The sequence below is a fragment of the Chaetodon trifascialis genome, chromosome 12, assembly GCF_039877785.1.
Source record: "Chaetodon trifascialis isolate fChaTrf1 chromosome 12, fChaTrf1.hap1, whole genome shotgun sequence".
NCBI lineage: Eukaryota > Metazoa > Chordata > Actinopteri > Chaetodontiformes > Chaetodontidae > Chaetodon > Chaetodon trifascialis.
In genome coordinates, this window is record NC_092067.1 from 16,493,358 (window position 1) to 16,509,371 (window position 16,014).

At 41.3% G+C, this 16,014-nt stretch overlaps 1 protein-coding gene across 3 annotated transcripts in view; it reads left to right on the forward strand.

Annotated features, from left to right (window-relative positions):
- marchf4b (membrane associated ring-CH-type finger 4b) overlaps window positions 1-14,485 on the forward strand; it is an 18,234-nt gene extending 3,749 nt beyond the window's left edge. For 2 of the 3 annotated variants that reach the window (XM_070976458.1, XM_070976459.1), the window contains exons 2-6: window positions 1,709-2,065; window positions 2,451-3,186; window positions 11,012-11,167; window positions 12,029-12,221; window positions 13,884-14,485. In XM_070976458.1, the coding sequence (XP_070832559.1) occupies window positions 2,701-3,186; window positions 11,012-11,167; window positions 12,029-12,221; window positions 13,884-14,305 (1,257 nt within the window). In that variant the 5' untranslated portion in view covers window positions 1,709-2,065; window positions 2,451-2,700 and the 3' untranslated portion in view covers window positions 14,306-14,485. Of the gene's footprint in view, window positions 1-1,708; window positions 3,187-11,011; window positions 11,168-12,028; window positions 12,222-13,883 lie in introns of all 3 variants that reach the window. The other variant, XM_070976460.1, reaches the window with a different exon arrangement.
- The last annotated feature ends 1,529 nt before the right edge of the window (window positions 14,486-16,014 follow it).

Sequence of the window (16,014 nt, forward strand, 5' to 3'; positions counted from 1 at the left end):
CTTTAGTCCTAGTTTGTGTCTAATGTGTTTGCTGTAAGCTAAGCCGAAAATGATCAGCTGTCTTGGCTGGCTTACTTTTGATAGCTATTAAATCAGGCACTACTTTCCTCCTGAGATGCGATGTAAGAGTAATCACTGACAATTACCTGTCAGAATAGAAAACCAGCTGGAGTGAGTGTTTCAAGTTTAATGTGTCACTTCACTTTTGGCAGTCCATTAAATGCTCACCCCATGGCCACTAGTCTGACCGCAGTCTTACATAAATTCTGACAAATAAAAAAGAAAGCAACACGTTTCTTCTGGCTGAGTCCATCCGGCCACAGGTGTGTTCATTTCAATTACTCAATCAAGAAACAGCTGCCCTGACCAGCCAGTAAAGCGCTCTCCCCTGTGTCTGTCTTTTCTGTCTGACTTCCCCCAAATTCTTCTTTTTTTTCTTTCTTATCTACCAAATCAAGTCAGCATCATTCATCCGTGGTAAAAGTTAACCCAGCTCATTTACTCTAGTACTTTACTTATACACAGTTTTGAGGTATGTGTACTATACTTGAGTATTTCATATTATTTATCTGACAACTTACTTTACTAATATTTTTTCCTCCTAATTCAAATTTAAACATGTCAGTTTATATAAAATGATGCATTGTTGATTAAAGTACCCCTGAGTATGTAAGGTTTCTGAAATTAGCTCAACCATAACAGCCACAATATTAAAATGCTGCTTTCATGTCAATGCACCGATAGTATAGAATGATAGATAGTATAGAAGTATTTTTCTAATACTTCTGTGTTTACTTGAGTAAAAGTTTGAATGTAAGGCTTTTACTTGTGGTCTATTGTGATATTGCAACTTTTTTTGTGCTGAAAAAATCGACTAAAAACTGAGAATTAATTGGCAACTGGTGTAACTAGAGGAAGGGAAGGAGCACTGGGACACTTACCGGTCTAATACAGTTAACTTCATCATATTGTATAGCACATATTCTATTATTATATTATTATTATATTTCTCATGTTTTTCTCTATTTCTATTGTATTTTATTACCTTTTTATCTGTATCACTTTGAGCTGCTGGAACTCCAATTTCCCTGTGGGGTCCTCCCAAAGGGATCAATATAGTTCAATCTAATCTAATTATTGATTAACGGTTTGTAACTTTTAATGCAAAACTGCCAAAAGTTTCTTGCTTCCAGCTGAATATTTTCTGGTATTTTACGATATTAAACTGAATATCTTTGACTTTTGGGCTCTGTCTGACAAAAACAAGCAATTTGATTGAACCATCTTGGGGTTTGAGAAACTGTGATGGCATTATTTACTGTTTTCTCCCATTTAGTGATGAAATGATGAATCGACTAATCAGGAAATTGATCAGATTAAGATGTTGCAGATTAATCCATGACAAAAAGGTTTCAGCCATTGTCAACCTAACTCGTGACTGTGTTAAGCAAACTAACACTATTTAACGGAGCTGTTGTGAGTAATTGGTGTTTCCTTGTGTTGCCTGATAATTGAATTGTTTAATTATTGATAATTACGGTACAACTTAATTTTCTGCTCCCTGTTTGCATGATTAAAAGGCAGTAAACATAACCTCCTTTGGGGGAAAAAAACATTAATGACACCTATAACTTAATGTGTCTTTTTGTATCGGACGGACGTCTTGCCTAGAACAAGTAATTAACCATTTCCTGTGTATTTGTCTCAGTCCACATTTGTAGTAATGAGTTGGCTGCTTGCATCACCGTGCGGTGGTGACGTGTGGCGTCTGGGAGCTGTCCCAGGAATCATGGTGCTGAAGCTGCAGCACCAATTCAGCAGCCAATGATCACAGGAGAATCCGAGGATACGGATGCTGTCACCCAGAGCAGGACAGTCCGAGCATCGTAATGGATTTTAACGGAGGGATTTAAACCCATCGGCTTGTTCCTCGGACATGGAAATTCGATAATTGGGGATGTAAGATTTACACAGAGTTGTCAGTGACCTGCAGTCTGGCTGGAGATCTATGAAGAAGAAAAATCCTGAAACTGTGAGTCGTATACAAACCGAGGTAGCTCGCCAGGTAAGACAGATTTCGCTTCCCTAACATGGCACGCCATCGATTGACTTGATTTGCTTTGAGAGCCTTACAAGACGTCGACAGTAATCTGAGCTCCGCTGCTTTAAAACGTGTCTTTTGCTGTTGTTGGAATATTTGAATTTTAAGACTGAGCGCTGACATTTTGTTTTGTAGTCTACATCAGCTTGTACGTTGAGGCAGATTTGATTCTTGGGTTGTGCACTCGTCGTGAATCTGGAGGGAGAAGCCTGTCGAGATAGTTTATGTTGTACAGAGCAGGGAGACTATTAAGGCCATGAAATGACAGTGGACACTGACTGCACGGGCCATAGCCTTATTACTTGAATGCATATTCCTATCAATCTAACATTTGACTTTCCTCTTTTAGCTGTTCCGTTTATTGAACTTAATGGCTTCAGACACTTGTTTGCATCGATGGGATTTATTTGCCTTTTGGATTTACATTCTCGTGGGAGGACAATAAAAGACTTTCAATCAGAATATACGAATATCAACACAGAGGACTAAACGGCTGCTTCGACCCCAACAAACGCCGGAAAACGCACCCTCTTCCCCCAACTATCCCATCTCACGACATATGAAGAAGTGTTTGCACATGACGGGAACACATACGGTACATGCTGTTTTCTTCCAGCGCCTTTGCATGGTGCTGTGAGTTTCTGGCCGGAGACAGTCCGATGCTGCGCAGCCAGGGCATGCTGAAGAGCCGCTGTTGCGTCCTGCTCGGTGACCTGAGGGTGCTCCTGCTCGGGCCACCGGCACCGCCGACACCGCTGCCTCCGCTGACCCCCATGAGCGGCCAAACTACGCAAAGCCATGAGACAGGCGTCACCGTCCCTGACAACAACAACACGTTAACGCGGAGCCACCAGCACGCGGGGGAACGGGTTGCTCCACCTACAGCGGGAGCCACCGGGCCACCGGGTGGAGAGCGACCGGGCTGGGTTGATGCTGCAGAGCTGTCGGCGGCCCTGCGCGGCTGCAGCAGCTCCTCTGATGACTGCTCAAAGGGCAAACTGGAGGAGAGGTTCTCCCTCACCAGCTACACGGAAAGTGGCTTCAGGACGCCTGTGTGCAGGATCTGCTTCCAGGGACCAGAGCACGTAAGTCAAACGTTCCCATAAATGCAAAAATAAGATATTTTTGTCATGAAGGAAGTTTCTAACCAATTCATTAATTAATAACTCATACACACCATCTATCTGTGGGTTCAAGAATCTGTGAAATCTGTTGGTGCTTTATTTAGTTGGGATGAAATCTCCCAACTATTTGGTAAACTATAGATCAGACTAGGTGATGGGAACGTTGCACATTTAGATACAGAAATCACCCCCTCCCGGCCGAGCCTTTGTTGCATGCAGGCTTTCTATTGCATGAGGATTCGCTGGCCAAGCTTCTTTTCCAGTGAAAAAGCCCACTCCCAGTGGCTTATTAGGGCATCCATGCAGCTGGAGAGCCCTCTGAGCAGGGATCCCACTGCATCCTGCGCTCATCCCTTTGTGTGGCTTGAAAAGGCAGCTATAGCTAGCAGTGGGAGGATAATGAAAGACCTTGTCCCCATGGTTGACAAGTGTGGAGGATACACAGAGATGCAGTAACATCTCATTATAGCCAAACACTGTGGATTCATATCAAAGCATTACATGCATGAAAAAATCAAATAATACCTCTGCTGCTGCTGCTCACACACACCACCTGGAAACAGCAAAGAAAAAAAATAATAATTTGTACAGAACAGAAGGGAAGAGCCTTCAAGTTAATCACACTGCGTGCCTCCGTCTTTGGGGCTATATTGATGATAATGTCACACTACATCAATCAGGAGAGGAAAAATCTGACAGAAGATGGCTAAGGTGTACTGCAATAAATAATATTAAATTATAACACAGAAGCTTGTACTTAGCAATTTGTGGACACATTAGTTACACTGTTTGACAGAGCCTATGAGACCACATTGACAAATATGTCACACCTCACCAATTAGTAATGGAGGTTGGGAGGCTATAAAAAAAAAATGTGAAGCCAGATAGCTGAGGTGTAGAACATACCGTTTTATCTGGCAGTCGGCACTCATGGTTACGTTTGCCTCACCCAAGCAACAGATTTACTGTATCATTTCATGGTCATTGCGCTGCGTATGGCCTATAATCTCTCTATGTTTCATCAACTAATTACTCCAACAGCAATTCTGTGCATCATTCCACCTCTGAGCACAGACTTTGTAATTATTACTGACATGGGGTCTGGTTATGAGATTGGCAGACAAGGCCTCATCCTTGTTTTTTCAAAAACTGCACAGATAGTCAGCACACTCTACAGCGCATACAAAGTACCGTCTTCAAAGTTTGCAGTATTTCCCATGGCCTCCTCCAACTCATCTCATCTCATCAATGCTTCCTTGAGACGTTGCAGCTAGTCAATAGCATTTGATTTCATGCTGTCTTATCATTATGCAAGTTCTTATCCACCACCGGCCTTCCTTTTCCTGTCATCTCCGCTGTTGGTTTGGGTGAAGTCCAGATATGGATCTGCTGAGGTGTAAATGGATACAAGGTGAATGAGGCTCCGTTTGAAAGGAGAGATGAGTGGACTGTCTGCGTGTCACTGTGTGATACAGGCAGCGGGGACATTAGTTATCCTCTGTTCTCCCTTAGCCTCCAGGATGTCACATAGACCAAGGCAGCCAGTATCTGATCTGACAATCCACCTCCAAAACACTTCCATCCCCAAGGCTGAGATACTCAAGACAGAGTAAAGAAGGGAGCTGGAGACACTGCTTTCCTCAAGCATCCCACTAGAAAAGGGCCTTGAGTGTCTGACAGACGCGACCATTGAAAAATGATTGTACTCTGATTTAGCATGACACCAAACGAAGCAATAAGTCTGTGTAATCGAATTCATGTCCCTGTTTTTGGTGCCATTTTTCTTTAAGGCGCCCTCAGTGATTCACAACCAGCACCCTGTTGTTTCTTAGCATACGTTTGCGTCTTTCTTTGCAAATTTGTCTTAATGCAATACTCACATGCCCGTTTAAAGTTAATGGTCACTGTAATAATACCTCTTCCATACTGGCCATGAAGCCATCCCTTCAGAAGTCTGTAAGCCAAATCGGGTCTTTTTCCCTCTTTGTGTTATTACCCCTTCCCAGCAAGCTCAGCAAGGAAAACTGATGAGGGAATAGGGAAATAGGGAATTTCAGGTACGTTTGGATGATGGCCACTCGATAGCTCAGACCAAAGACTGTGGATTTTGTCCACCGTCAATTACATATGATTCAGAAGAAATCTCTTCAGGGCCAGTATGGACAGGAGGAATGATTACAGCAACCTCAATGTGGATGTGAGAGTTTTGTATAAAGATAGACTTTAAGCCAGACTTCTGTTGGAGTTAAATTACATTCTCAGACACACAATGCACAGTATAATGAACAGCTGAGCAAATGTCAAATGAAATGACACCAGGTTATTCATGTTTTTTTTTTTTATATATATATAGAGCTAAGTTGAGATATATTTCAATCCATTATTGGTTTTATGGAGCTAAAGGCCAGGCAGAAGCTTTACAGGAGCCTCTAGCTCGCCTTTGCATGGAGCATTTTTTTAATTCAAACTTCTGCTTTCAGAACTGATCTTGACCGAGTCCCTCGGAGAAAAGCAATTTATTCTGAAGAAATTGTCCCTTCACATCATAGAGGAAGTTTATTTATATTGTGTAAAAACTTATTAAAAGGACATTTAGAAAGTAATATACAAAGAAAAGTCATGGCATATGTTCATGGGTGTGGGATCCTTTCCTGACGTGTCATGCACTATTACATTGAAGTGCCCTTTGGGGCCGATGCCTCTACTGTCCTGTCCCCACTTCAGCTGCATGTTGGGAATATGTGAGTCCCTGCTGCTTAGAAAGAATGTCAGCTTTCTCTCCTAAATCATAACACAGATAATGCACTTGCACAGTGTGTTTGTCTGAGGCACAATGAGAAGCCTTGAGGGGTCAAGTTAGCATCATTCTTTCTATACGGCCCCACAGTGCAGAGGCACTATCCTCTGTATTCCATCAGCATGGTTCCTCTGCCATTTGTTGGAAATGGGATATGAACAAGTTACATAAGCACATGAAATTTTTCGGCCTAGCTGAGGTCTATAGACAGCAGCTGTGAATTCATAAACTTAAATTATAAACTCTGGGTGCTCTTTTATTCAATTACTTTAAAAAGGGGTCATTAACTGTCACTGTAGGCCTAATGGTTCCTGTAAAATAAGCAATGACTGAAATGTCCCCCAGCATATGTCTTATGAGCAGTCATAACAGATAAACACATTTGAAATTATATGACCTTCAATTAAATTTTTCAGTGATTGCACTGTCTCTCTAACTTGTTGAATATGATTAAAATGCATCTACGAGGCTGTTTTTCAGGCTGCAGTACTGCAGGTTCTTATTAAAGAAAAGCTTGTGGCATGAATGTCGTTGGCTATTGTAAAAATCACTTTCATTCAGTTTCTGTGGGAGCTAGTTTATTATTACCACAATTTCCCTCTGCCCGCAGTTAATGGAGTTCTCGTGCATTGATTCCAGACCCTTAAGAAATGGGAATAGCCATTGCTAATTTAGTTTCATATCGTTATATACGTTGGGAGTGGATCCAATTTTATAACGAGAAAATTAGGTGCATTGAGGTGTTTTTAGGATAATGCAGCACAGAGAAATGGAATAACACAGCCAAAGCATTCAGGCTTAACATCTTTTTAATACATTGTCCTGTGAGGTTTTTGGGAGGGTTTTTTTTTTGTAATGATCATTGCTGTTTGGTCAACAAAAGGACATTTAGTTAGCACTTTCTGTATGCGTGGGCCGTAATGCCACATTTGTTATCAGTCTCTCTTGCTCTCTCTCCAGCCTCAGTTGTACTGGAGTGATCTAGGTTTCAGCTCTTGGCTGCAATCAGGCCAGTCACAGTGAGTGGTCTGAGTCCCACTGGACACGGCAGAAGTGTTCTGGTGCTCCTGCCAATACACTCCCACCCTGGCCATCTGTAGATGGGCCTTTTCTCCTCTAACTCCCTGCGTTTCTCTCCCTTCTCCTCGACCAGGGTGCCGCTCCGTCTGTCAGAGATGTCAGCTCAATGATGGCGTAGAGAAATAATTTGGAAACTCACTGCATTTTTCATTTCTTCCTACAATCTCGATGCCATGTTCATGGTAGACAGGGACAGGGAATATTTAACATTGAATTAAAAATACCTTGGCTTAGAAAATGAATGCCTCAGCTTAGAGAAGTGGAGAGCTTTCTTGCAGCAGAAGGGGTTGGCTAATTTATCTTTTCATTCACTACAGGCTTTTTGTTCAGTCCCATTAAGGCTGAAACACATCTATACCAGGAGGCCCTGCTTAGAATTTTATAGACCCATGTTTCTTAAACTGCAGGTCAGGACCCATAACAGCGTGGCACGGCGCTGTCTTTTAGGTCATCATATATATCACAATATATCCAATATGAGAAGACTAATAATGTATTTTAATGATCTTGGGGCTCAGGGTGAGAGATTATAGATCTCTCATTTGTCCTCAGGCTGAATGCATCTTAAGAATAATGTCTGGTTAAGAATATGGCTGAGCACATATTGCTAAGTGAAAAGCTTGTGATGCCAAATTTAGCGACTATCATATTTTTACTTTGGCTGATGAGTTTCAGACTCTTCTGTAGGCTCTTCTATAAAACCCCGTCAAACCTCACTGATTAAGCTGAAAACACATGTTGGTCAAGTAAAAAAAAAAAAGACCGCTAAATCTCAGCTCTTTCACCTGACAGCAGTGATATGTATGTTCCTTTTCTGTATTGCTTTGCTAAATTTGTACGTGGTTCAAGAGTTCACAATTTTAGTGCTGTTGACCACTGAGCACCTCTTCAGGAGCAAATTTATATTATCGCCCCGCTCAAATGCCTCTCGAAAACAGACCTTTACTCCAACAACCTTTGAGGTTAAAGACACAATACAGCATTGTTATTCAGCTTTTCAGTGAAATCAATCATATGTAGCTGTCACCAGGCCGACGTAGAGGACTTGAAATGCCCTCAATTATACTAATATCCTGACTGACAGACAGTTCAGAAATGTCATTTCAAGATGACCAGTATGACAACTAACCCTATATTCCACAATATCTACTTGTATACAAAATATGGATGTTGTTTAAAATTGACCCATGAATATTAGATAAAGGCGGAACAGCCAGAACTGGTTTTAGCAGTTTTAGGTTTCACATTTTCCCTTATCTGAAATTATACTTCAAAAACAGTAATAATGCACTTGTCTTATTTGCAACTGTTGACAGGCTGACAAACTCTTCTGTGTCAGAAGCTCCTGAACTTCTAACTTCACAAAATCAAGCAATGAATTTGTCTCATTCTTCACTGACAAAATTCTGAAAATTAGACAAGCTGTCAGTCCCTCCATATCAAGTATCCGCACTGTACTTAAAACAAATTCAGTTAGCATGACACAATTTGAGCTGATCAACCTGGGAAGAAATTGTGCAACATCTAAAACCTCCATCCTTTTGCCTTGATTTTCTCAATACAGGCTCTTTAAACTGCACGGCATCTGATCTTGTGCAAATTGTTAACATTTCTCTTCTCTTAAGCCATTTCCCTCAGACCCTGAAAACCAAAGTTATTAAGCCATTCATACAAAACAAAAATCAAAACACCTTGCCAATGAACACCTATAGGCTCAAGTAGAATCATTTTCAACAACTGAACACCTGTCTTGCCCTAAACAATTATTTTGATGTTTTTTAGTCAGGATTTGGACCACAACACAGCACCGCTGTGCTCTGCTCTTGTTAACTTCTTGAATGACACCCACTTAAACACAGAGAGCGGAAAAGTCTTTGTGGTATTAGATATCAGGGCTGCATTCAACACGGGCAACCACAACAAAATACTAGACAGACTGGAAGGAGTTGGGTGGGACTTCTTCTGCACAGTGCTAAACTAGTTTAAATCCAGTTTGAAGGACTGAGACTAGTTTGTCGATTAGTAATAACACATCTGTGCATACAAAATCGCTTGTGGCATTCCTCAAGGCTCCATTTTGGGGCCTTTTCAAATCAACATCTACATGGTCCCAGTAGCTAAAAAGAAAATAATTGTCATACCATAACTATGCAGATGATACACAGATTTATGTCACTATATCACCGGGCCCTGACTATGGTCCAATGCACGAAGTAGGTGCAATGAACAAATTGACTGGATGCACCAAAATTTTCCTCAGTCAAAACTAACAAGCGGTCATCTTCAGTCTCTAACATTGAGGACCACAAACCAAGTCACCTTAAGAACACGTCAAGAATTAGAGGACTAGTAGTCTCGACTGCTGTAACGCCGTCTTTACGGCTCTCTCTAAAAGTCGACAGCTGCAGGTGATTCAGAACAATGCTGCCAGAGTTCTCACTAAGACACCGGCTTCCTGTTAGTCACATACTTGATTTTACAATACTCTTGTTGATTTATAAAGCACTTAATGGTTCAGGACCAAAAGGCATTTCTGGTCTGGCGCTCAGTTATGAAACCTCCAGTCCTTTCGGATGGTCTGCTCACTGTCCCTAGAGTCAAAACTAAACACACAGAATCTGCATTCAGTTTTTATGCTCCATATATCTGCAACAAACTCCCAGAAAACTTGAGATCAACTCAAACCATCAGTTCTCAAATTAGGCTTAAGATTTTATTGCCACTCCATTTTATTAAGTTAGACTTGGGACTACTTATTCAGATTATGCAGTGCACTGTAGCTGCACTGCAATTTTTATTCTCCTGTTTTATCTGTTTTAGCTTATTTTTATCTCCTCTCCTTTTATTGTACTCTTTTAAATCCTATTTGAACATGTCTTTTTATATAGTATTTTTATACTGTATATTCTATTCATAAACGTAAAGCACTTTGAATTACCTTGTTGTTGAAAGGTGCTACAAGAAATAACACAAGTAAACTTGCCATTCCTTTAATAAAGATCAGGAGCAAGCAGAGCAGCAATGCAGGGAGAGCAAACAGAGGAGGAAAGGAGAGCAAAGGACATAATTAAGCATTTCTTTTATACTGGTTTGAAGTAACCATTTTTTCAACTATAAAGGAATATTTATGTATATACTGTATGACAGCTGCATTCAAAGCTGCAGAAACAGCATATCCTTAGCGCAGTGCTTTGCTGAGCTGAGCTTTGTTGCTGTTCACTCTTTGACAGAAGCTTCATTGACTAATCCTCCACCTTTCAACTGTACTAGTAATCAAGCATTTTGCCTGTCAACCAGATGTGTTGCAAAGCTTTCATTTCACACCTGAACTGGTGTTTTGCTGTAATATGTGCAGTGCTGTGTATTATGTGAGTGTGTGCATGTGTGTGTGCTTGCTTGACTGTGCATGCAAAGCTCTCAGAAAATCAATAAGCCAGCACAAAGAACTGCAAAGAAATATAAATGTATGTATAGTTTAACCTGCAGTATATTGCATGGGTTATCTGCTGGGGGTAAATAAAATGAGAAAACAAAGGATTGCCAGCCAGTCAATGATTGCCATAAGGAGATATTTCCTCTGAAAGTCGCTACTGTGCTTAAGCTTGAGTCCTGTTTTATGAGGTAGGACATTTTAGCAGTTGTCTTCTTGATGTGGTTTTTCAGTTTTTCGTTGCATTATGTTTGGTTATACTCAAAAATACATTCATTCAGTATGCATCAGCGCGGAACCTTTTCTTTATTTACGTCGCAGTGCTGCCCAGGTAGCGAGGTTCGTGTTTCACCAGCAGCAGCACAGTCCAAACAGCCCAGTGGAAGTAATAATATGAAGAAAAAAAACACATATTTGCTTTTAAATGAACTGAATTATGAAAAACTTTGGTTTTGACAGACTCTGCCTCTCTCCCACAGGGGGAGCTCCTGAGTCCATGCCGGTGCAGTGGGTCAGTCCGCTGCACCCACCAGCCCTGCCTCATCAAATGGATCAGTGAGAGAGGCTCCTGGGCCTGTGAGCTCTGCTACTACAAATATCAGGTCATTGCCATCAGCACCAAGAACCCACTACAGGTGAGCTGTAGGTGTAAAGGGAAGCGCTCTAGGAAAATAGTGTGTGAAAATATTAACAAGTTGGACATAAAGTTATTGTGTGTTCTTGGACCAAGGAGGCTTTGGTGAGTTAATAGTCTGATGAAAAACTGAAATGGCTGTTTTGCTGTGTCATTCAGAGCATTGTTGGGTTTTATGGGGATAGGGCTAGATCGCCCCAGGCCCTTCTCCTCTGGGACTCATTAGGATGCGTTTTAAGTTTTCAGATCAAAATTTATTTAGGACAAAACACCTAAAACAGTGTTTTCAGGAATCACACTGTCTTTACTGCAGCTCTTGTTATGCTCTGATCAGAAACCAAGGAATTCAACTAAAAACGAAAGTTTTTGAATTAAACAAGGCTTTTCCCCTCTGATCTCCAGAACAGAAAGATTGCAGAAGCAACTTTTCCCTCAGTTTTAGACTTTGATAATATGATAGGGTCGTTTGTGAGTGGACAGACTTCTTTGATGTTTTTCCAGTTTGTGTGTGTGTGTGTGTTTGAGAGAGAGAACAAATTTTCATTTCCAAAAGCTTAAGAAAATGACAGATACAGAACCCCCCCCCCCCCCCCCCCCCCGCTCATGGCAGCAGTCCCTGAAGTTTGATGCTTTTGTTTTGGTGGAATAGATTGTGATTATCAGCACAATTAATTTCCAAGTGTTTATTTCATGCTTTTTAATCAGTGGATGTGCCCTTTGATTGTATCTTCCCTTGCTGGTACTTCTCTTTACAAACTTGCTCTCATTCTTGTCTCACAAAGTGTTTTCCAATTAAGTTAAAAGAGAGCTGAAAATGAAAGAGAGAGAGCTAAGCTGTGGTGTGGTCTGTGTCTTCCTGCAGTGGCAGGCCATCTCCCTGACAGTGATAGAGAAAGTGCAGATAGCAGCAGCCATCTTGGGCTCCCTGTTCCTGATGGCCAGTATCTCCTGGCTGGTGTGGTCATCTTTCAGCCCGTCGGCCCGCTGGCAGAGGCAAGATCTGCTTTTCCAGATCTGCTACGGCATGTACGGCTTTATGGATGTCGTCTGCATCGGTGAGGTGCTAGATTTTACATTGGTTTGTGTCTTTTTTACATTAATTTGATTGTCACAATGAACGTGTGCATTTTAAGACTGAGAATGATAGAGAGTGTGTGTCACATTGATTCAGGTACATAATGCCGTCAACAGGCAAAGCAAACAATGTCAAAGGTGTTCAGTAGGGTCATTAAATACAGGCCAAATGTGCACAAAGGATTGTGAAGGCCATGAACAGTTTAACCTATTGACAATCAATATAAATATAAATGTATACCAAGTAGCCAACTACTTCAATATTGAGTGTGTGGAGTCTTGTCACGTCACACCGGCTTTAATTTGTATTGCACGCATGATCGGCCACTTTTATTAATATTTTTGCAATATTCACTGCATTACAGTTACTATATTGAAGATAATGAACTGCTTGAAGCTTATTTGATTAAGAAAACATGAACATTAGAAAAAAATTACATTTTTTGAGCAACTGAACTGGTTTTTATAGCTTTTATTGAAATCCGTTCCACTCTATAATAAAAGCTGCAGCACCAAATTCAGGCAAACTTTGAAGACCGTGTGTGTGCTGATATAACGAAAGAGGGGAAAAAAGGTGCACTGAAGCATTTTTAAGCATCTTCTGGATTTGTGTGGGCGGGTGTTCAAATTGAAACTTGTAGCATCCGCTTTAAGCCTGCTGTCCTCTCTGTGGAGCCCGGGGGCCCGCCTGTTTTGGATGAGTGTGTGATGGCATCTCACATTAAGAAAAGTCTAACTGCCACTGCAGCAGACAGCAGGACGAGTGGAAGAGGAGATTGATTGTCTCCGGTTTGGTGGCGAGGATTGAGTGTGGAGTCATTAACTCTGTACTTTACAGAGATTAACTTGTCACCTGGCAGACATTAAAGAGCAAAGACCTGACTTTCACTTATCCACAAAGTTAGAGTGGGAAAGAAACAGAGATGAAGAGAAGAGGCAAGATTTTATGAATAAATTCTGTAAATATACAAGCGGTTGGGAATTATTAAAATCCATATTTGGCAGGCTGCTATCACTACAGTTGTTGCAGTATTTGAGCTATATGTAACTTCTTATATCAGGAGAACTAGCGGTGTGATGAGCACAGATTCTGTATATTCTATATATGTATCTAGTTCTGTATGTCGTGGTGATGAAGGTGTAAGGTAATCAGCTCAGTTTAAGCGAACTAGAGAACATCCCATCCATACAGTATTTCCCTCTACATGACTTTAATATGAGAGAAAATGCAGTAAAATCTTGGGGTCTAAGCATCTCTTGTTACAGATTGATTTCAATTTTCCAGATACTGAGTTCAATGAACACGAATCAATAAGCAATTTTAAGCTGTGATAAGATGTTATCGAACAACCCCAGAGAACAGATGCATCATTTTTTTCTAACCGAAATCCAAAAGTTGTGAGTGTTGCTGTGTTGTAACTTGTGCCATGTCTACAGTTTGTCTAAGAAATAAAGATCTTATCTCGGGGTTATGGTGCGATACTTTAAAGATGAGTTGTTTTGTTCTGCTGCTCCTCAGCTAATACTTTCTGCAGGCTTGAACACAGTGAATCTACCACTGCAGAGATATATATCACTTTGTGGTGTCATTAACACTGCTGCCAGACAGTGACATTGTCTAATTGATGCTCTGATTTCCACAGCGCTAATTGTCCACGAGGGACCTTCTGTGTTTCGAATCTTCCACCGCTGGCAGGCCGTGAACCAGCAGTGGAAGGTCCTGAACTATGATAAGTCTATGGACAGCGATGACCTGAAGAACACCGCTGTGGACAGGACTCTGTCTCAGCCCAGCCCGGGCTATCAGACTGGGATAGGAGTGTCCACCTCCACCTCCTCGCTGATGATGGTTGCCTCCACAGCCGCCGGCTCCACTTCTACAACTGTGGTGACACCCGCAGGGGGACTGGGAACACATGTGGACCCCAACAGCGGCAGCACAGTGCCAGACCAACACTGTCCCTACAACATCCTCCACCTCCTCAGCCACCTGAGGCAGCCGGAGGCCCGCAGCCAACCCAGCAATAGCACACGAGAGCTCGTCATGAGAGTCACTACAGTCTGAAGAGTCAGTTGAGGCCTTATCTCACATGGACGATTTATGAACCAGCTGACAGTTGAAGAAAAAAAAAGAAGTCTTATCTTAACTGCACTGGATTAATACCATGTTGTTGTTTGTTTCAAAATGCATCTCTGATGTCCTTACATGGATTGAATAAAAGTCAAAGTTGTTTGATTTGCAGAATTGGTTGGAATATTGTTCTTTTGGATATTTGGGGTAAAGAGGTGGAAGCAGATGTTCACTCCTGGTCTTTTGAAGAGAATCTAAGCTCAAAGGTCCCCTTACTGTTGACTGGGTGCTGTCAACCACGCCTCAGGTGACGCCTCAGTCAGCTCTGTGAGTGAAGGCTCTGAGATGCTGTTGAAAACTCATCATTCAGAAGAGGTTTTAGATTGAGTTTCTCTTCACCATTTCTACCTGGGCATCGGTCTGCATTACGTAACGTCGATCCAAAAATAACAGTTGAAAGAACTTTGTCTTCCTGAACCAGTACCGCAAATGCAGCCATCAAACACATTCACTTTTAATCATTTCTGTCTCTTTTCACTCAGTTCTTCACTTCTCACACTGAATTCACAGATTACTAATGAATAAAAATGATTTCTGCATGAAAATATGCAACGGTCCAAAGCTTCACAGAGAATATTACAGTAGCTTTGATGTGAATTCAGTCCATGACCTGTTAATAATGACAGGATATGGAGCAGTAAACGATCTGTAAACCTTATTTCCAGTATTTAACTACACGACGAAATCAATGCACCTTTGATGCAGTATTTTCAGAGATTGTTGTTTTTCTTTGCCTTTGATGAGCAACTTTTTTGGTTTCTTTTCAGACACCATTCTGTGATTTTGTTGATTGCATTTGCTCTTTTTGGAACACAGTTTTGTGCCACCTCAAAATAAGATCTTTTACAATATTTCAAACAATGCATCTGAAGAACGGAGACCTACACTGAGGACAGTCATCAGCTAGTTTGCTTAATTGCTTTTGTCAGTGTCTCTACAGTACATATGAAAACGAGCTTCTGCTCCAGAGCAGCGATGTCACTAGTTCTCCATTAGGGACACATTCATGTTCACATTTGGCTCACAAAGCCAGTGATCTCCGCGCCTCTTTGGCTCTCAGATTCAGATATGCTCTTTGATATTTGCTCTTGTTTCATGTCCATGAAAGATCAATTTTATCCCAGAGGACACCAGACCTCTAAAGCATGTTGTGGGAGGGAAGAAACACAGTTAAAAACATGCTCATAGCTGTGGTGGAGATGATGTTACCCATTTTTGACACTGACGCCGTGCAGGAAAGGCACTCTGCATTATTCTACAGTTTCTCATTTGGATGCAGCCTCCTAAAAAAAACATTCTGATGCTAATATTATCCATTACAAGCAAAAAGCCAAAGCTGATCATAGTGTGAAACATTTTTCCAGAGCTCTGCCTCAGATGCCTTTGAGCCTTTTCCAACATGCATTACATTAAAACACATCATTAGCTTAAAAATACATCTGATATGGATGATCTGCGTTAATTTAAATGATGCTGGAGCTTAATGTCATGCGGTTTATATTTATTCCTGTAGGTTTCGGCGATGCAGCAGCACACTGCAAGCTTGTTTTGACAACAGCGCGCTGTTTTGACTCACGACAACTTAAAGAATTTCATTGCTGTATTGAAGGGCAACAGAATAATCCACGTGCTGTAAATTCAGC